At 43.6% G+C, this 20239-nt stretch overlaps 2 protein-coding genes across 2 annotated transcripts in view; one reads left to right on the forward strand and one right to left on the reverse strand.

The window, feature by feature from the left end:
* Positions 1-239: 239 nt before the first annotated feature.
* On the reverse strand, positions 240-8172 carry HGH1 (HGH1 homolog; the record flags this gene model as incomplete). Its single annotated transcript, XM_030970804.1, has 2 exons — positions 7301-8172; positions 240-337 (listed from the first exon to the last, which is right to left on the reverse strand). Coding segments are annotated over exons 1-2 (607 nt in total), but the record flags the coding sequence as incomplete, so codon positions are not given.
* A 286-nt stretch (positions 8173-8458) lies between these two features.
* VPS28 (VPS28 subunit of ESCRT-I) overlaps positions 8459-20239 on the forward strand; it is a 36768-nt gene continuing 24987 nt past the window's right edge. Inside the window, exons 1-6 of the mRNA XM_030970806.1 lie at positions 8459-8675; positions 8795-8823; positions 9234-9271; positions 11683-11772; positions 11909-12014; positions 18169-18251. Of these exons, the coding sequence (XP_030826666.1) occupies positions 8639-8675; positions 8795-8823; positions 9234-9271; positions 11683-11772; positions 11909-12014; positions 18169-18251 (383 nt within the window). The 5' untranslated portion in view covers positions 8459-8638. The remainder of the gene's footprint in view (positions 8676-8794; positions 8824-9233; positions 9272-11682; positions 11773-11908; positions 12015-18168; positions 18252-20239) is intronic.

Below are 20239 nucleotides of genomic sequence, written 5' to 3' on the forward strand. Positions count from 1 at the left end.
CCCATTTATCCCATAAATCCCATAAATCCCACGAATCCCATGAATCCCACGAATCCCACAAATCCCATAAATGCCGGATTCTCATTGTTACCGTGCTGGAAGCAGCAGCTCCTCAGAGCTCCATTCCCATTCATCATTCCCATAAATCCCATAAATCCCATAAATCCCATAAATCCCATAAATCCCATAAATCCCACGAATCCCACAAATCCCATAAATCCCAAATTCCCAGCTGTTACCGTGCTGGAAGCAGCAGTTCCTGAGCGCCCCCACGATTCCTCTCCTCAGCTCCGTGTCCGGGCAGCGCAGCAGGGCCAGGAGCCGCCGCAGCACCCGCCTGGAAAAACAACAAACAGCCCCAAACTCACCCAAAACAGCGCCAAAGAAATCACCCAAATAGCACGGAAAATTCGGCACAAAGTCAGCAAAAAATCACCCAAAAATCCGGAAAAAAACAGCGAAACAATCACATAAAAATCAGAGAAAATGAAAAAGAATCACCCAAAAAATCAGAAAAAAAATCACCATAAAATCATGTAAAAGTCAGAGAAAATGAGGAAAAAATCACCCAAAAAACCACAAAAAAACCACCAAAAGTCACATTAAATTCAGGAAAAAAGTCACACAAAAATCAGAAAAAAATCAGAAAAAAAATCACCAAAAGTCACATTAAATTCAGGAAAAAAGTCACAAAAAAATCAGAAACAAATCAGAAAAAAATCACCATAAAATCAGATAAAAATCAGAGAAAATGAGAAAAAAATCACCCAAAAAATCAGAAAAAAACACAAAAAAATCACATAAAAATCAGGAAAAAACAGCAAAAAATCAGCATAAAATCACATAAAAGTCAGAGAAAATGAGAAAAAATCACCCAAAAAATCAGAAAAAACCACAAAAAAATCAGAGAAAAAATTCACCAAAAGTCACATTAAATGCAGGAAAAAAAGTCACACAAAAATCAGAACAAAATCAGAAAAAAATCACCATAAAATCACATAAAAATCAGAGAAAATGAGAAAAAATCACCCAAAAAATCCGAGAAAAATCACCATAAAATCATGTAAAAGTCAGAGAAAATGAGAAAAAAAATCACCCAAAAAATCAGAAAAAAATCACCATAAAATCATGTAAAAGTCAGAGAAAATGAGAAAAAAATCACCCAAAAAACCAGAAAAAAAATCACTATAAGTCACAATAAATTCAGGAAAAAAGTCACACAAAAATCAGAAAAAAATCAGAAAAAAATCACCAAATAAACCAGAAAAAAAATCACCAAAAGTCACATTAAATTCAGGAAAAAAATCACACAAAAATCAGAAAAAAATCAGAAAAAATCACCAAAAAATCAGAAAAAACCACAAAATAATCAGAGAAAAAATTCACCAAAAGTGACATTAAAGTCAGGAAGAAAGTCACACAAAAATCAGAACAAAATCAGAAAAAAATCACCATAAAATCACCATAAAATCACATAAAAATCAGAGAAAATAAGAAAAAAATCACCCAAAAATCAGAAAAAATCACCATAAAATCATGTAAAAATCAGAGAAAATGAGAAAAAAATCACCCAAAAAATCAGAAAAAAAAATCACCATAAAATCATGTAAAAGTCAGAGAAAATGAGAAAAAAATCACCCAAAAAATCAGAAAAAACCACAAAAAAATCAGATAAAAAATCACCAAAAGTCACATTAAATGCAGGAAAAAAAGTCACACAAAAATCAGAAAAAAATCAGAAAAAAATCACCAAAAATTAAAAAAAACCACAAAAAAATCAGAGAAAAAATTCACCAAAAGTGACATTAAATGCAAGAAAAAAGTCTCACAAAAATCAGAAACAAATCAGAAAAAAATCACCATAAAATCACCATAAAATCACATAAAAATCAGAGAAAATAAGAAAAAAATCACCCAAAAATCAGAAAAAATCACCATAAAATCATGTAAAAATCAGAGAAAATGAAAAAAAAAATCACCCAAAAAATCAGAAAAAAATCGCCATAAAATCATGTAAAAGTCAGAGAAAATGAGGAAAAAATCACCCAAAAAATCAGAGAAAAATCACCATAAAATCATGTAAAAGTCAGAGAAAATGAGAAAAAAATCACCCAAAAAATCAGAAAAAAAAATCACCAAAAGTGACATTAAATTCAGGAAAAAAGTCACCCAAAAATCAGAAAAAAATCAGAAAAAAATCACCAAATAAACCAGAAAAAAAATCACCAAAAGTCACATTAAATTCAGGAAAAAAATCACACAAAAATCAGAAAAAAATCAGAAAAAATCACCAAAAAATCAGAAAAAACCACAAAATAATCAGAGAAAAAATTCACCAAAAGTGACATTAAAGTCAGGAAGAAAGTCACACAAAAATCAGAACAAAATCAGAAAAAAATCACCATAAAATCACATAAAAATCACAGAAAATGAGAAAAAATCACCCAAAAATCAGAAAAAATCACCATAAAATCATGTAAAAATCAGAGAAAATGAGAAAAAAATCACCCAAAAAATCAGAAAAAAAAATCACCATAAAATCATGTAAAAATCAGAGAAAATGAGAAAAAATCACCCAAAAAATCAGAAAAAAAATCACCATAAGTCACATTAAATTCAGGAAAAAAGTCACACAAAAATCAGAAAAAAATCAGAAAAAAATCACCAAAAAAACCAGAAAAAAAATCACCAAAAGTCACATTAAATTCAGGAAAAAAGTCACACAAAAATCAGAAAAAAATCAGAAAAAATCACCTAAAAAATCAGAAAAAAACACAAAATAATCAGAGAAAAAATTCACCAAAAGTGACATTAAATTCAGGAAAAAAGTCACCCAAAAATCAGAAAAAAATCAGAAAAAAATCACCATAAAATCACATAAAAATCAGAGAAAATAAGAAAAAAAATCACCCAAAAAATCAGAAAAAATCACCATAAAATCATGTAAAAATCAGAGAAAATGAAAAAAAAAATCACCCAAAAAATCAGAAAAAAATCGCCATAAAATCATGTAAAAGTCAGAGAAAATGAGGAAAAAATCACCCAAAAAATCAGAGAAAAATCACCATAAAATCATGTAAAAGTCAGAGAAAATGAGAAAAAAATCACCCAAAAAATCAGAAAAAAAAATCACCAAAAGTGACATTAAATTCAGGAAAAAAGTCACCCAAAAATCAGAAAAAAATCAGAAAAAATCAGAAAAAAATCAGAAAAAAAATCAGAAAAAATCACAAAAAATCACCAAAAGTCACATTAAATTCAGGAAAAAAGTCACACAAAAATCAGAAACAAATCAGAAAAAAATCACCATAAAATCACATAAAAATCAGAGAAAATCAGAAAAAAAATCACCCAAAAAATTAGAAAAAAACACAAAAAAATCAGAGAAAAAATTCACCAAAAGTCACATTAAATGCAGGAAGAAAGTCACACCAAAATCAGAAACAAAATCAGAAAAAATCACCAAAAAATCAGAAAAAAACACAAAAAATCACATAAAAATCAGGAAAAAATTACTAAAAAATCACAAAAAATCAGCAAAAACCAAGAAAAAAATCATAAAAACCTGGAAAAAAATCAGAGTCACCAAAAAAAAAAAAAAAAGTCACCAAAAAAGAAAAAAATCACAGAAAAATCACACAAAACCCAGAAAAAAATCACATAAAAGTCACCCAAAGATCACATAAAAATCACAAACAATTACATAAAAATCACCAGAAAAATCACCCAAAAATCACATAAAAATCAGAAAAAAGTCCCCAAAAAATCACCAAAAAACACAAATAAATTCACAAAAAAATAATAAAAAAAAGAAAAAATCACTAAAAAGAAAAAAAACCACACAAAAACCAGAAAAAAAATCACACGAAAACAAGAAAAAAATCAAACACCAAAAAATCACCACAAATTAAGCAGCCAAGAAAAAAAATACCATAAAAACACAGAAAAAAAATCAGAAAAAAATCACATAAAAATCACCAAAAAATCACCCTCAAAATCTCCATTCACAAGAAATCCCCCATAAACGCCCAAAAAATAAAAAAAAACCCAAAAAGTTTCTCAAAATAACCCCCAAAAAATCGCCCCAAAAATTCCAAAAGTCACAAAATTTTCCCCTCACCCCTCAGGCTCCAGCAGGGCCCCGTGGGCCTGCCAGGGCTGAAATTTCAAATAAAAATTCCCATTTTTTATTCCCAATTTTCCCCTCAGGCTCCAGCAGGGCCCTGTGGCCCTCGGGGCCCGAAATTTAAAATAAAAATTCCCATTTTTTATTCCCAATTTTCCCCTCAGGCTCCAGCAGCGCCCTGAGCTCCGCCGGGGTTCGAAATTTAAAATAAAAATTCCCATTTTTTATTCCCAATTTTCCCCTCAGGCTCCAGCAGCGCCCTGAGCTCTGGATTATAAAATAAAATTTCCCATTTTTGATTCTCACTCACCCCTCAGGAACTTGGCTGAGGCCGAAATTTCAAATAAAAATTCCCATTTTTTATTCCCAATTTCCCCCTCAGGCTCCAGCAGGGCCCTGTGGCCCTCAGGGCCCGAAATTTCAAATAAAAATTCCCATTTTTTATTCCCAATTTTCCCCTCAGGCTCCAGCAGCGCCCTGAGCTCTGCATTATAAAATAAAATTTCCCATTTTTGATTCCCACTCACTCCTCAGGAACTTGGCTGAAGCTAAACATAAAATAAAAATTCCCATTTTTTAATTCCAGATTTCCCCTCACCCCTCAGGCATCGGCAGCGCCCGGCAGCCCTCGGGAGCCAAAATTTAAAATAAAAATTCCCATTTTTATTCCAAATTTTTCCCCTCAGGCTCCAGCAGCTCCCCGAGCTCCTCCAGGGATCGAAATTTAAAATAAAAATTCCCATTTTTTATTCCCAATTTCTCCCCCCTCAGGCTCCAGCAGCGCCCTGTGGCCCTCAGGGCCCGAAATTTAAAATAAAAATTCCCATTTTTTATTCCCAATTTTCCCCTCAGGCTCCAGCAGCGCCCTGAGCTCTGGATTATAAAATAAAATTTCCCATTTTTGATTCCCACTCACCCCTCAGGAGGAGCCTGGCTGAGGCCGAAACATAAAATAAAAATTCCCATTTTTTAATTCCAAATTTCCCCTCACCCCTCAGGTTTCAGCAGCGCCCAGCGGCCCTCAGGAGCCAAAATTTAAAATAAAAATTCCCATTTTTATTCCCAATTTTCCCCCTCAGGCTCCAGCAGCGCCCCGAGCTCCTCCAGGGTTCGAAATTTAAAATAAAAATTCCCATTTTTTATTCCCAATTTTCCCCTCAGGCTCCAGCAGCACCCTAAGCTCTGCCAGAGGCTGAAATTTAAAATAAAAATTCCCATTTTTTATTCCCAATTTTCCCCTCAGGCTCCAGCAGCACCCTAGCTCTGCCAGAGGCTGAAATTTAAAATAAAAATTCCCATTTTTTATTCCCAATTTTCCCCTCAGGCTCCAGCAGCGCCCTGTGGCCCTCAGGAGCCAAAATTTAAAATAAAAATTCCCATTTTTTATTCCCAATTTTCCCCTCAGGCTCCAGCAGCGCCCTGAGCTCTGGATTATAAAATAAAATTTCCCATTTTTGATTCCCACTCACTCCTCAGGAGGAGCCTGGCTGAGGCCGAAACATAAAATAAAAATTCCCATTTTTTAATTCCAAATTTCCCCTCACCCCTCAGGTTTCAGCAGCGCCCAGCGGCCCTCAGGAGCCAAAATTTAAAATAAAAATTCCCATTTTTTATTCCAGATTTTTGCTCACCCCTCAGGCTCCAGCAGGGCCCTGTGGCCCTCAGGGCCCGAAATTTCAAATAAAAATTCCCATTTTTTACTCCCAATTTTCCCCCTCAGGCTCCAGCAGCGCCCTGAGCTCTGGATTATAAAATAAAATTTCCCATTTTTGATTCCCACTCACCCCTCAGGAACTTGGCTGAGGCCGAAATTTAAAATAAACATTCCCATTTTTTATTCCCAATTTTCCCTCACCCCTCAGGTTTCAGCAGCGCCCGGTGGCCCTCGGGGCCCGAAATTTCAAATAAAAATTCCCATTTTTATTCCAAATTTTCCCCTCAGGCTCCAGCAGCGCCCTGAGCTCTGTTGGGTGTCGAAATTTAAAATAAAAATTCCCATTTTTTATTCCCAATTTCCCCCTCAGGCTCCAGCAGCGCCCTGAGCTCTGGATTATAAAATAAAATTTCCCATTTTTGATTCCCACTCTGCCCTCAGGAGCCGAGCTGAGGCCGAAATTTCAAATAAAAATTCCCTTTTTTTATTCCCAATTTTCCCTCACCCCTCAGGCTCCAGCAGCGCCCGGTGGCCCTCGGGGCCCGAAATTTAAAATAAAAATTCCCATTTTTATTCCAAATTTTCCCCCTCAGGCTCCAGCAGTGCCCTGAGCTACGCCGGGGCTGAAATTTAAAATAAAAATTCCCATTTTTTATTCCAGATTTTCCCTCACCCCTCAGGCATCGGCAGCGCCCGGCACCCCTCGGGGCCCAAAATTTAAAATAAATATTCCCATTTTTATTCCAAATTTTTCCCCTCAGGCTCCAGCAGCTCCCCGAGCTCCACCGGGGTTCGAAATTTCAAATAAAAATTCCCATTTTTATTCCCAATTTTCCCCCTCAGGCTCCAGCAGTGCCCCGCGCTCCACCGGGGCTGAAATTTAAAATAAAAACTCCCATTTTTTATTCCCAATTTTCCCCTCAGGCTCCAGCAGCGCCCTGAGCTCCGCCGGGGCTGAAATATAAAATAAAAATTCCCATTTTTATTTTCACTCACCCTGAGGGCTCCAGCAGCGCCCTCGGGGGCCTGCCTGAGGTTGCAGAGCAGCGCTCAAATATAAAATAAAAATTCCCATTTTTATTTCACCATTTTCCCCTGAGGGCTCCAGCTCCAGCAGCGCCCTCAGGGGCCTGCCTGAGGTTGCAGAGCAGCCCGAAATATAAAAAAAAAAATTCCCATTTTTATTTTCACTCACCCTGAGGGCTCCAGCAGCGCCCCGCGGCCCTCAGGGGCCTGCCTGAGGTTGCAGAGCAGCGCTCCGAAATATAAAATAAAAAATTCCCATTTTTATTTTCACTCACCCTGAGGGCTCCAGCAGCGCCCCGCGGCCCTCGGGGGCCTGGCTGAGGTTGCAGAGCAGCGCTCCGAAATATAAAATAAAAAATTCCCATTTTTATTTTCACTCACCCTGAGGGCTCCAGCAGCGCCCCGCGGCCCTCGGGGGCCTGGCTGAGGTTGCAGAGCAGCGCCCAGAGCTCCGAAATACAAAATAAAAAATTCCCATTTTTATTTTCACTCACCCTGAGGGCTCCAGCAGCGCCCCGCGGCCCTCGGGGGCCTGGCTGAGGTTGCAGAGCAGCGCTCCGAGCTCCGCCGGCGGCCGCTCCGCGCTCAGCGCCCGCAGCAGCGGCGCCTCCGCTCCGGGGCCCAGCGCCCGCAGCACCCGCGGCGCCGCCGCCGCGTCCCGGCTCAGGTTTGCCAGCACCCCGCACGCCGCTCCGGAGCTGGGGAGAAGCGGGAGAAGCGAAGGGACGGCGGCGAGAAGCGGCTCCAGCGCGGCGGGCTCGGAGGATGCGTTCACCAGCGCGGCCAAGGCGGGCCGCGCTCCACGCGAGGCCGAGGCGGCCATGGCGGACAAGGCCGATAAGGCCGCGGGGTGTTCAGCGAGCAGCGCCCGGCCTGAGGCGCTGCCAGACAGGGCCAGAGCGGCCTCGGCTGCTTCGGGAGCGGCGGGGGAGGATGGGGAGAGCAGCGCCGTGAGCTCCGACAGCGCCACGGACGCTGAGGGCTCGCTGATGGGCGCCGCCATGGCCGCCTTCCTCTCCGCCCTTTGCCGGTGTTGCGTAGCAACGGGGAGATTGATGGGGTAACAGCCAATCAGCGCCGGGGAAATGGGGACGTGTGGGGAATAAGCCAATAGGATGAGGGCGTGAAGGCGGAAAGGGTGCGGCTAAGGAAGGAAGGAAGTTGTACGGAAAAACGCCGTGTACTGCCCAAAAGACCGGCCCCGAATCGGGCACAGCTTAATTAAACCACAAAAAGACAGACGAGGCCACAGCCACCTCAGTTATGGCCGCCGGCGGAGCCTCGCCCGCCACCGTGACAGGAGCGCCGTCAGCTCCTACACGGCCGCCTCCGTAGCGGCGTCCGCATCGCGGCGTCGCCTGGCAACCACTCTGATTGACAGTTTCAGGAGCCAATCAGCAACGAGAAAACAGAGAGGTGGAAAAGGCTGAGCTAATTGAATGCTGAGAAAGGCCGGAAGTGGAAGGACGCGAAGGGTGGAATTGTACGGAAAAACGCAGGGCTGCCCCTCAGACTAAGCCACAGGCTCCTACAGTGCCGACATAGCGGGGGTAAACATGGCGGCGTCGCTTGGCAACCGTTTTGATTGACAGCTACAAGAGCTAATCAGCGAGGAGAACACGGAGCAGCGCCGTGATCTGGCCAATAGAATGCCGAGCTTCGCCGGAAGAGGAGGGACGTGAGGGAGTGTTTACAGAAAGAAGCGAAAGCGCCGCGGAGCCGCCGGGACCGGACCGGGATCATCGGGATCGGTATTGTCGGGATTCTCGGGATTACCGGCATCGGTATCGAGATCGAGGAGAGGGTCCAAAGCCCTCCAGGCTCAGCCGGGGATGTTCCACGGCATCGCGGGCCCGGCCGGGATGGGCGGTGAGAGCGGGGAACGATCCCGAAATTCTCGGGCTGGGATCGCCGGGATAATCCCGAAATTCCCGGGATGGGATTCCCGGTGTTTCCGCCTTTTAACCCTTTCCTTCCTCCCACTGCAGCGCCCGGGAATAAACCGGAGCTTTATGAGGTGAGTGCGGCTCGGGAATGTCCGGAAATGGTCGGAAATGTCCGGAAATGGTCGGGAATGTCCGGAGATGGTCGGAAATATCCGAAGATGGTCGGAAATTTCCGGGAGTGGCCGGAAATGGCCGAGGGTGTCCGGAAATTGTCGGAAATGCCCGAGGATGTCCGGAAATGGTCGGAAATGTCCGGAGATGGTCGGAAATATCCGAAGATGGTCGGAAATTTCCGGGAGTGGCCGGAAATGGCCGAGGGTGTCCGGAAATTGTCGGAAATACCCGAGGATGTCCGGAAATTGTCGGAAATGCCCGAGGATGTCCGGAAATAGCCGGGAATGAGTCCTGGAATTTTGGGGAATTTTGGGGTTTTTGGGAATTTCGGGAATTTTTGGGAATTTCCCGTCTCCTCTCCCCGCAGGAGGTGAAGCTCTACAAGAACGCCCGGGAACGGGAGAAGTGAGTGAGGGAATTTGGGGAATTTGGGGGAAATGTTGGGAATTTGGGGGGATTGTTTGGGGAATTTTTGGAGAAATTTGGGACGGGGATGGAGGGGGTTGGGATTCATCCCAGTTTGTCCCAGTCCCCTCCCAGTTCATTCCCAGTCCCTCCAAATCCATTCCAATCCCATCCCAGTCCCATCCCAGTTAATCCCAGTTAATCCCAGTATGTCCCAGTCCCTCTCACTTCCATCCCAGTTAATCCCAGTTCCCCATTACCCCATCCCAGTTAATCCCAGTCCCATCCCAGTATATCCCAGTCCATCCAAATCCATTCCAGTCCCATCCCAGTCCATCCCAGTCCCTCCCAGTATCCCATTACCCCATCCCAGTCCCTCCCAATCCCCTCCCAGTCCATCCCAGTCCCTCCCAGTCCCATCCCTGGTAGTCCCAGTTAGTCCCAGTATATCCCAGTCCCTCCCACTCCCATCCCAGTCCCTCCCAGTCCCTCCCAGTGGCTCCCAGTCCATCCCAGTCCATCCCAGTCCCATCCCTGTTAATCCCAGTATATCCCAGTATATCCCAGTTCCCTCCCAGTCCCTCCCAGTGCCTCCCAGTGCCTCCCAGTTCCCTCCCAGTGGCTCCCAGTCCCATCCCTGTTAATCCCAGTCCATCCCAGTCCATCCCAGTCCATCCCAGTCCATCCCAGTCCCATCCCTGTAAATCCCAGTCCTTCCCAGGCCATCCCAGTCCATCCCAGTCCCTCCCAGTGGCTCCCAGTTCACCCAGTTTGCCCAGGTACGACAACATGGCCGAGCTGTTCCTGTCCATCCCAGTCCATCCCAGTCCATCCCAGTCCCTCCCAGTCCCATCCCAGTCCCATCCCAGTCCCATCCCAGTCCATCCCAGTCCCATCCCAGTCCATCCCAGTATATCCCAGTTCCCCCAGTTCCCTCCCAGTTGCCTCCCAGTGGCTCCCAGTGCCTCCCAGTCCATCCCAGTTCCCCCCAGGTACGACAACATGGCCGAGCTGTTCCTGTCCATCCCAGTCCATCCCAGTCCATCCCAGTCCCATCCCAGTCCATCCCCAGTCCATCCCAGTCCCTCCCAGTGGCTCCCAGTCCCTCCCAGTCTCTCCCAGTGCCTCCCAGTTCACCCAGTTTGCCCAGGTACGACAGCATGGCCGAGCTGTTCCTGTTCATCCCAGTCCATCCCAGTCCATCCCAGTCCATCCCAGTCCCATCCCAGTCCATCCCAGTCCATCCCAATCCATCCCAGTCCCTCCCAGTGGCTCCCAGTGGCTCCCAGTCCCTCCCAGTGCCTCCCAGTTCACCCAGTTTGCCCAGGTACGACAACATGGCCGAGCTGTTCCTGTTCATCCCAGTCTATCCCAGTCCATCCCAGTCCATCCCAGTCCCATCCCTGTTAATCCCAGTATATCCCAGTATATCCCAGTCCTTCCCAGGCCATCCCAGTGCCTCCCAGTCCCTCCCAGTGGCTCCCAGTTCACCCAGTTTGCCCAGGTACGACAACATGGCCGAGCTGTTCCTGTTCATCCCAGTCCATCCCAGTCCATCCCAGTCCATCCCAGTCCCATCCCAGTCCATCCCTGTTAATCCCAGTCCATCCCAGTCCATCCCAGTCCCTCCCAGTGGCTCCCAGTCCCTCCCAGTGGCTCCCAGTGGCTCCCAGTTCACCCAGTTTGCCCAGGTACGACAACATGGCCGAGCTGTTCCTGTTCATCCCAGTCTATCCCAGTCCATCCCAGTCCATCCCAGTCCCATTCCCAGTCCATCCCAGTCCATCCCAGTCCATCCCAGTCCCATCCCAGTCCCATCCCTGTTAATCCCAGTCCATCCCAGTCCCATTCCCCAGTCCATCCCAGTGGCTCCCAGTGGCTCCCAGTTCACCCAGTTTGCCCAGGTACGACAGCATGGCCGAGCTGTTCCTGTTCATCCCAGTCCATCCCAGTCCATCCCAGTCCATCCCAGTCTATCCCAGTCCATCCCAGTCCCATCCCAGTCCATCCCAGTCTATCCTAGTCCATCCCAGTCCATCCCAATCCATCCCAGTCCATCCCAGTCCCATCTCTGTTAATCCCAGTCCATCCCAGTCCATCCCAGTCCATCCCAGTCCCATCCCAGTCCATCCCAGTGGCTCCCAGTGGCTCCCAGTTCACCCAGTTTGCCCAGGTACGACAGCATGGCCGAGCTGTTCCTGTTCATCCCAGTCTATCCCAGTCCATCCCAGTCTATCCCAGTCCATCCCAGTCCCATCCCAGTCCATCCCAGTCTATCCCAGTCCATCCCAGTCCATCCCAATCCATCCCAGTCCATCCCAGTCTATCCTAGTCCATCCCAGTCCATCCCAGTCCCATCCCAGTCCCTCCCAGTCGCTCCCAGTGGCTCCCAGTTCACCCAGTTTGCCCAGGTACGACAACATGGCCGAGCTGTTTGCGGTGGTGAAGACGCTGCAGGCTCTGGAGAAGGCGTACATCAAGGACTGCGTCACCCCCAACGAGTGAGTGAGCCCCAAAAACCCCCCCAAAAAATCCCCCAAAAATTCCCAAGGACCCCTCAGACCCCGAAGAACCCGGAATGCCCAAAAAAACCCCGGAAAATTCCGGAAAATTCCAGAAAATTCCGGGAATTCTCAGGTACACGGCGGCGTGCTCGAGGCTCCTGGTGCAGTTCAAGGCGGCGCTCAAGCAGGTGCAGGGAGGGGAGATCGGCAACATCGACGACTTCTGCCGCAAATTCCGGGTGGGAATTCCAGGGTTTTGGGAAATTTGGGAATTCTGGGGGATTTGGGGCAAAATTTGTGGGGTTTGGGGTGAAAATCGGGCGAGGGTGAAATTTGGGAGAAATTTGGGTGAAATTTGTGGGAAATTTGGGGGAAATTTGTGATTTTTTGGAGGGAAATTGAGATGCAGAGTGGGAAAAATTGGGAATTTGGAGGATGGAATTTTGGGGAATTTTGGGAATTTTTTGGGATTCTGGGATTGTGAATTTTTGGGGATTTGGGGCAAATTTTTGGGATATTTGGGTGAAAATTGGGGATTTTGGGGGAACTTTGTGGCTGTTTGGGAAATTGCAGATGCAGGTGGGAAAAATTGGGCAATATCGGACGACTCTGCAAATTTTGGGTTGGAATTTTGGGTTTTGGGAAATTTTCTGGGGAATTTGGGGCAAAATTTGGGTGAAATTCTGGGGTTTTTTGGGTTTTTGGGGGAATTTTGGGATCGTTTTTGGACCCAAATGGAGATGCAGAGAGGGAAAAAATTGGGAATTTGGAATGAAATTTTTGGGAATTTTGGGAATTTTTTGGGATTGTGGGATTGGGAATTTTTTGGGATTTTGGGTGGAATTTTTGGGATTTTGGGGCGAAAATCGGGTGAAATTTGGGTGAAATTTGGGTGAAATTTGTGATTTTTTGGAGGGAAATTGAGATGCAGAGTGGGAAAAATTGGGAATTTGGAGGATGGAATTTTTGGGAATTTTTGGGATGGAATTTTGGGAATTTGGGATTCTGAGATTGGGAATTTTTGGGGCTTTTGGGTGGAATTTTTGGGATTTGGGGTGAAATTTGGGGATTTTTTGGGGGATTTTTGGTGGCTGTGGGAAGCAGGTGCAGGGAGGGGAGATCGGCAACATCGACGACTTCTGCCGCAAATTCCGGGTGGGAATTCCAGGATTTTGGGAAATTTGGGAATTCTGGGGGATTTGGGGTGAAATTTGTGGGATTTGGGGCGAAAATCGGGCGAAATTTGGGCGAAATTTGGGTGAAATTTGGGTGAAATTTGTGATTTTTTGGAGGAAAATTGAGATGCAGAGTGGGAAAAATTGGGAATTTGGAGGATGGAATTTTTGGGAATTTTTGGGAATTTTGGGAATTTGGGAATGGGAATTTTTGGGGATTTGGGGGCAAAATTTGGGTGAAATTTGGGTGAAATTTGGGTGAAATTTGGGTGAAATTTGTGATTTTTTGGAGGGAAATTGAGATGCAGAGTGGGAAAAAATTGGGAATTTGGAGGATGGAATTTTTGGGAATTTTTGGGATGGAATTTTGGGAATTTGGGAAATTTTGGGTTTGGGGATTTGGGTGAAATTTGGGTTTTGGGTTTTTTTGGGGGAATTTTGGGATCGTTTCAGGACCCAAATGGAGCAGTGGCAGAGGAAAATTTGGGAATGAAATCCGGGAATTTTGGGAATTTGGGATTCCAGGATTCCGAATTTTGGGGCATTGGGGTGAAATTTGGGTGAAAATTTGGGAATTTGGGGATTTTTTGGAGTGAATTTCTGACTGAAATGAAGAAGCAGAAGAGAAACATCAGGGGATGAAATTGGGGAATTTTGGGTCAAATTTTGGGAATTTTTGGCCGAAATTTGGGAATTTGGGATTCTGGGATTCGAAATTTGGGGAATTTGGGGTGAAATTTGGGCGAAATTTGGGTGAAATTTGGGTGAAATTTGTGATTTTTTGGAGGGAAATTGAGATGCAGAGTGGGAAAAAGTGGGAATTTGGAGGATGGAATTTTTGGGAATTTTTGGGATGGGATTTTGGGAATTTTTTGGGATTCTGGGATTGGGAATTGTTTGGGGATTTTGGGTGGAATTTTTGGGATTTTGGGGTGAAAATTGGGGATTTTTGGGGGGGATTTTGGTGGCTGTCGGAACCAAGGTGCAGGCGGAGGGAAATGCAATTGGCGACTTCTGGAAATTCCGGTGGAATTCCAGGATTTTGGGGATTTGGGGAATTCTGGGGCATTTGGGGGCAAAATTTGTGGGATTTGGGGCGAAATTTGGGTGAAATTTGGGCGAAATTTGGGTGAAATTTGGGTGAAATTTGTGATTTTTTGGAGGGAAATTGAGATGCAGAGTGGGAAAAATTGGGAATTTGAAGGATGGAATTTTTGGGAATTTTTGGGATGGAATTTTGGGAATTTGGGATTCTGAGATTGGGAATTTTTGGGGATTTTGGGTGGAATTTGGGATTTGGGTGAAAATCTGGGGTTTTTGGTTTTTTTGGGGGAATTTTGGTGGCTGTGAGGAGCCAGGTGCGGGGAGGTCCCAACATGCCGACTTGTGCCAAAATTCGGGGTGGAATTCCAGGATTTTGGGGATTTGGGGAATTCTGGGGCATTTGGGGCAAAATTTGTGGGATTTGGGGCGGGAATTTGGGTGAAATGGCGTTGGGTGAAATTTGGGTGAAATTTGTGATTTTTTGGAGGAAATTGAGATGCAGAGTGGGAAAAATTGGGAATTTGGAGGATGGAATTTTTGGGAATTTTGGGAATTTTTGGGATTCTGGGATTGGGAATTTTTGGGGATTTGGGGGCAAAATTTTGGTGAAATTTGGGTGAAATTGGGGTGAAATTTGGGTGAAATTTGTGACTTTTTGGAGGGAAATTGAGATGCAGAGTGGGAAAAAATTGGGAATTTGGAGGATGGAATTTTTGGGAATTTTGGGAATTTTTGGGATTCTGGGATTGGGAATTTTTTGGGATTTTGGGTGGAATTTTGGGGATTTTGGGATGAAATTTGGGTGAAATTTGTGATTTTTTGGAGGGAAATTGAGATGCAGAGTGGGAAAAAATTGGGAATTTGGAGGATGGAATTTTGGGAATTTTGGGAATTTTTTGGGATTCTGGGATTGGGAATTGTTTGGGATTTTGGGTGGAATTTTGGGGATTTTGGGGTGAAATTTGGGTGAAATTTGGGTGAAATTTGGGTGAAATTTGTGATTTTTTGAGGAAATTGAGATGCAGAGTGGGAAAAATTGGGAATTTGGAGGATGGAATTTTTGGGATGGAATTTTGGGAATTTGGGATTCTGGGATTGGGAATTTTTGGGATTTTGGGTGGAATTTTTGGGATTTTGGGGTGAAATTTGGGGATTTTTGGGGGGATCTTTGGTGGCTGTGGGAAGCAGGTGCAGGGAGGGGAGATCGGCAACATCGACGACTTCTGCCGCAAATTCCGGGTGGGAATTCCAGGATTTTGGGGATTTGGGAATTCTGGGGGATTTGGGGCGAAATTTGTGGGATTTGGGGCGAAATTTGGGTGAAATTTGGGTGAAATTTGGGTGAAATTTGGGTGAAATTTGTGATTTTTTGGAGGGAAATTGAGATGCAGAGTGGGAAAAATTGGGAATTTGGAGGATGGAATTTTGTGAATTTCTTGGGATTCTGGGATTTTGGGTGGAATTTGGGGAATTTTGGGGGCAAAATTTTGGTGAAATTAGGGTGAAATTTGGGTGAAATTTGGGTGAAATTTGGGTGAAATTTGTGATTTTTTGGAGGGAAATTGAGATGCAGAGTGGAAAAAATTGGGAATTTGGAGGATGGAATTTTTGGGAATTTTGGGAATTTTTTGGCATTGTGGGATTGGGAATTTTTTGGGATTTTGGGTGGAATTTTGGGGATTTTGGGATGAAATTTGGGTGAAATTTGGGTGAAATTGGGGTGAAATTTGTGATTTTTCGGAGGGAAATTGAGATGTAGAGTGGGAAAAATTGGGAATGTGGAGGATGGAATTTTTGGGAATTTGGGAATTTGGGAATGGGGAATAATTGGGATTTTGGGATGGAAATTTTGGGGTGGAAATTTTGGGAAATTTGGGTGAAATTTGGGTGAAATTTGTGATTTTTTGGAGGGAAATTGAGATGCAGAGTGGAAAAAATTGGGAATTTGGAGGATGGAATTTTTGGGAATTTTTGGGATGGAATTTTGGGAATTTGGGATTTTGGGAATTCTGGGGGATTTGGGGCAAAATTGGTGGGATTTGGGGCGAAAATCAGGCGAAATTGGGGTGAAATTTGTGATTTTTTGGAGGGAAATTGAAATGCAGAGTGGGAAAAATTGGGAATTTTGAGGATGGAATTTTTGGGAATTTTTGGGAATTTTTGGGAATTTGGGAATGGGAATTGTTTGGGATTTTGGGATGGAAAATTGGGTGAAATTTGGGTGAAATTTGGGTGAAATTTGGGTGAAATTTGTGATTTTTTGGAGGGAAATTGAGATGCAGAGTGGGAAAAAATTGGGAATTTGGAGGATGGAATTTTTGGGAATTTTTGGGATGGAATTTTGGGAATTTGGGAAATTTGGGTAAAATTTGGGTGAAATTCTGGGTTTTTTTGGGTTTTTTTGGGGGAATTTTGGGATCGTTTCAGGACCCAAATGGAGCAGTGGCAGAGGAAAATTTGGGAATGAAATCCGGGAATTTTGGGAATTTGGGATTCCAGGATTCCGAATTTTGGGGCATTGGGGTGAAATTTGGGTGAATTTGGGGTGAATTTGGGGATTTTTGGGGAGTTTTTTGTGACTGAAATGAAGAAGCAGAAGAGGAAGAAACATCAGGGGATGAAATTGGGGAATTTTGGGTCAAATTTTGGGAATTTTTGGCCGAAATTTGGGAATTTGGGATTCTGGGATTCGAAATTTGGGGAATTTGGGGTGAAATTTGGGCTAAATTTGGGTGAAATTTGGGTGAAATTTGTGATTTTTTGGAGGGAAATTGAGATGCAGAGTGGGAAAAAGTGGGAATTTGGAGGATGGAATTTTTGGGAATTTTTGGGATGGGATTTTGGGAATTTGGGATTCTGGGATTGGGAATTTTTGGGGGATTTTGGGTGGAATTTTTGGGATTTTGGGGTGAAAATTGGGGATTTTTTGGGGGGATTTTTGGTGGCTGTGGGAAATTTGGGGCAGGGAAATGGGAGGGAAATTCGGCAACATCGCGACTTCTGCCGCACAAATTCAGGTGGGAATTCCAGGATTTTGGGGAATTTGGGGAATTCTTGGGGCATTTGGGGGCAAAATTGTTTGGGATTTGGGGGCGAAATTTGGGTGAAATTTGGGTGAAATTTGGGTGAAATTTGGGTGAAATTTGTGATTTTTTGGAGGGAAATTGAGATGCAGAGTGGGAAAAATTGGGAATTTGGAGGATGGAATTTTTGGGAATTTTTGGGATGGAATTTTGGGAATTTGGGATTCTGGGATTGGGAATTTTTGGGGATTTTGGGTGGAATTTTTGGGATTTGGGGTGAAAATTGGGGATTTTTGGGGGATTTTTGGTGGCTGTGGGAAGCAGGTGCAGGGAGGGGAGATCGGCAACATCGACGACTTCTGCCGCAAATTCCGGGTGGGAATTCCAGGATTTTGGGGATTTGGGGAATTCTGGGGCATTTGGGGCAAAATTTGTGGGATTTGGGGCGAAATTTGGGTGAAATTTGGGCGAAATTTGGGTGAAATTTGGGTGAAATTTGTGATTTTTTGGAGGGAAATTGAGATGCAGAGTGGGAAAAATTGGGAATTTGGAGGATGGAATTTTTGGGAATTTTGGGATGGAATTTTGGGAATTTGGGATTCTGGGATTGGGAATTTTTTGGGATTTTGGGTGGAATTTGGGGCGAAAATCGGGTGAAATTTGGGTGAAATTTGGGTGAAATTTGGGTGAAATTTGTGATTTTTTTGAGGGAAATTGAGATGCCGAGTGGGAAAAATTGGGAATTTGGAGGATGGAATTTTTGGGAATTTTTGGGATTTTGGGAATTTGGGAATGGGAATTGTTTGGGATTTTGGGATGGAAAATTGGGTGAAATTTGGGGCGAAATTTGGGTGAAATTTGGGCGAAATTTGGGTGAAATTTGTGATTTTTTGGAGGGAAATTGAGATGCAGAGTGGGAAAAATTGGGAATTTGGAGGATGGAATTTTTGGGAATTTTGGGATGGAATTTTGGGAATTTGGGAGATTTTGGGGTGAATTTTTGGGGCAAAATTTGGGTGAAATTCTGGAGTGTTTTTGGGTGTTTTTGGTTTTACCGTTGGAATTTGCCGCGGCGGAAGAGGAAACTCGGGGAATTTTGGGAATTCCCGGAAACTGAGGAATTTTTGGGGTTTCTTTTTGGGAATTCTCAGCTGGATTGTCCCCTGGCCATGGAGCGGATCCGCGAGGATCGGCCGATCACCATCAAGGACGACAAAGGGAACCTGAACCGCTCCCCCCTCATCGTCCCGCCTTTCCCCAAGGGGTTTCGGCTTCTGGGAATGGCGGGGGAATTTCGGGGGAATTTTATGGGAATTTATGGGAATTTTGGGGGAATTTATGGGAATTTCATGGGAATTTCATGGGAATTTCATGGGAATTTGGGGGGGAATTTTATGGGGAATTTCTGGGAAGTTTGGGGAATTTCATGAGAATTTTATGGGGATTTTGGGGAATTTCTGGGAATTTTGAGGAATTTTATGGGAATTTTATGGGGAATTTTGTGGGAATTTTTTGGGAATTTTATGGGAATTTCATGGGGAATTTTATGGGAATTTTGGGGGAGTTTTTTGGGGGAGTTTTGGGAGAAGTTTATGGGAATTTTGGGGGAATTTTGGGGGAATTTTATGGGAATTTCATGGGAATTTTTTGGGAATTTCATGAGAAGTTTATGGGAATTTGGGGGGGAATTTGATGGGAATTTTATGGGAATTTCGGGGGAATTTAATGTGAATTTTATGGGAATTTTTTTGGAATTTCATGGGAATTTTGGGGGAATTTTGTGGGAATTTTATGGGAATTTTGGGGGAGTTTTGGGAGAAGTTTATGGGAATTTTGGGGGAATTTTGGGTGAATTTCGGAGAATTTCATGGGAAGTTTAGGGGAATTTTTGGGAATTTCGGGATGGGAATTTTATGGGAATTTTGGGGAATTTTATGGGAATTTCATGGGAAGTTTGGGGGAATTTCATGAGAAGTTTATGGGAATTTTGGGGGAATTTCATGGGAATTTTGAGGGAATTTTATGGGAATTTTATGGGAATTTCATGGGAATTTTTGGGAATTTTATGGGAATTTCATGGGAATTTTATGGGAATTTTGGGGGAGTTTTGGGGAGTTTTGGGAGAAGTTTATGGGAAGTTTATGGGAATTTTGGGGGAATTTTATGGGAATTTCATGGGAATTTTTTGGGAATTTCATGAGAAGTTTATGGGAATTTGGGGGAATTTGATGGGAATTTTATGGGAATTTCTGGGGAATTTAATGTGAATTTTATGGGAATTTTTTTGGAATTTCATGGGAATTTTGGGGGAATTTTGTGGGAATTTCATGGGAATTTTGGGGGAGTTTTGGGAGAAGTTTATGGGAATTTTGGGGGAATTTTGGGTGAATTTCATGAGAATTTCATGGGAAGTTTAGGGGAATTTTTGGGAATTTTATGGGAATTTCATGGGAATTTTGGGGGAATTTTATGGGAATTTCATGGGAAGTTTGGGGGAATTTTGGGGGAAGTTTATGGGAATTTTGGGGAATTTTATGGGAATTTTTTGGAATTTCATGAGAAGTTTATGGGAATTTTGGGGGGAATTTTATGGGAATTTTGGGGGAATTTTGGGAGAAGTTTATGGGAAGTTTATGGGAATTTTATGGGAATTTTACGGGAATTTCGGGGGAATTTCATGTGAATTTTATGGGAATTTTTTTGGAATTTCATGGGAATTTTGTGGGAATTTTGTGGGAATTTTGTGGGAATTTTATGGGAATTTTATGGGAATTTTGGGGGAATTTTGGGAGAATTTTATGGGAAGTTTATGGGAATTTTGGGGGAATTTAATGTGAATTTTTTGGGAATTTCATGAGAAGTTTATGGGAATTTGGGGGAATTTGATGGGAATTTTATGGGAATTTTGGGGGAATTTTGGGAGAAGTTTATGGGAAGTTTATGGGAATTTTGGGGGAATTTTGGGTGAATTTCATGAGAATTTCATGGGAAGTTTAGGGGAATTTTTGGGAATTTCATGGGAATTTTATGGGAATTTGGGGGGAATTTTATGGGAATTTCATGGGAAGTTTGGGGAATTTCATGAGAAGTTTATGGGAATTTTGGGGGAATTTCATGGGAATTTTGAGGGAATTTTGGGGGAATTTTGAGGGAATTTTATGGGAATTTTATGGGAATTTCATGGGAATTTCATGGGAATTTCATGGGAATTTTATGGGAATT

Source organism: Camarhynchus parvulus, unplaced genomic scaffold (assembly GCF_901933205.1).
Source record: "Camarhynchus parvulus unplaced genomic scaffold, STF_HiC, whole genome shotgun sequence".
Lineage (NCBI taxonomy): Eukaryota > Metazoa > Chordata > Aves > Passeriformes > Thraupidae > Camarhynchus > Camarhynchus parvulus.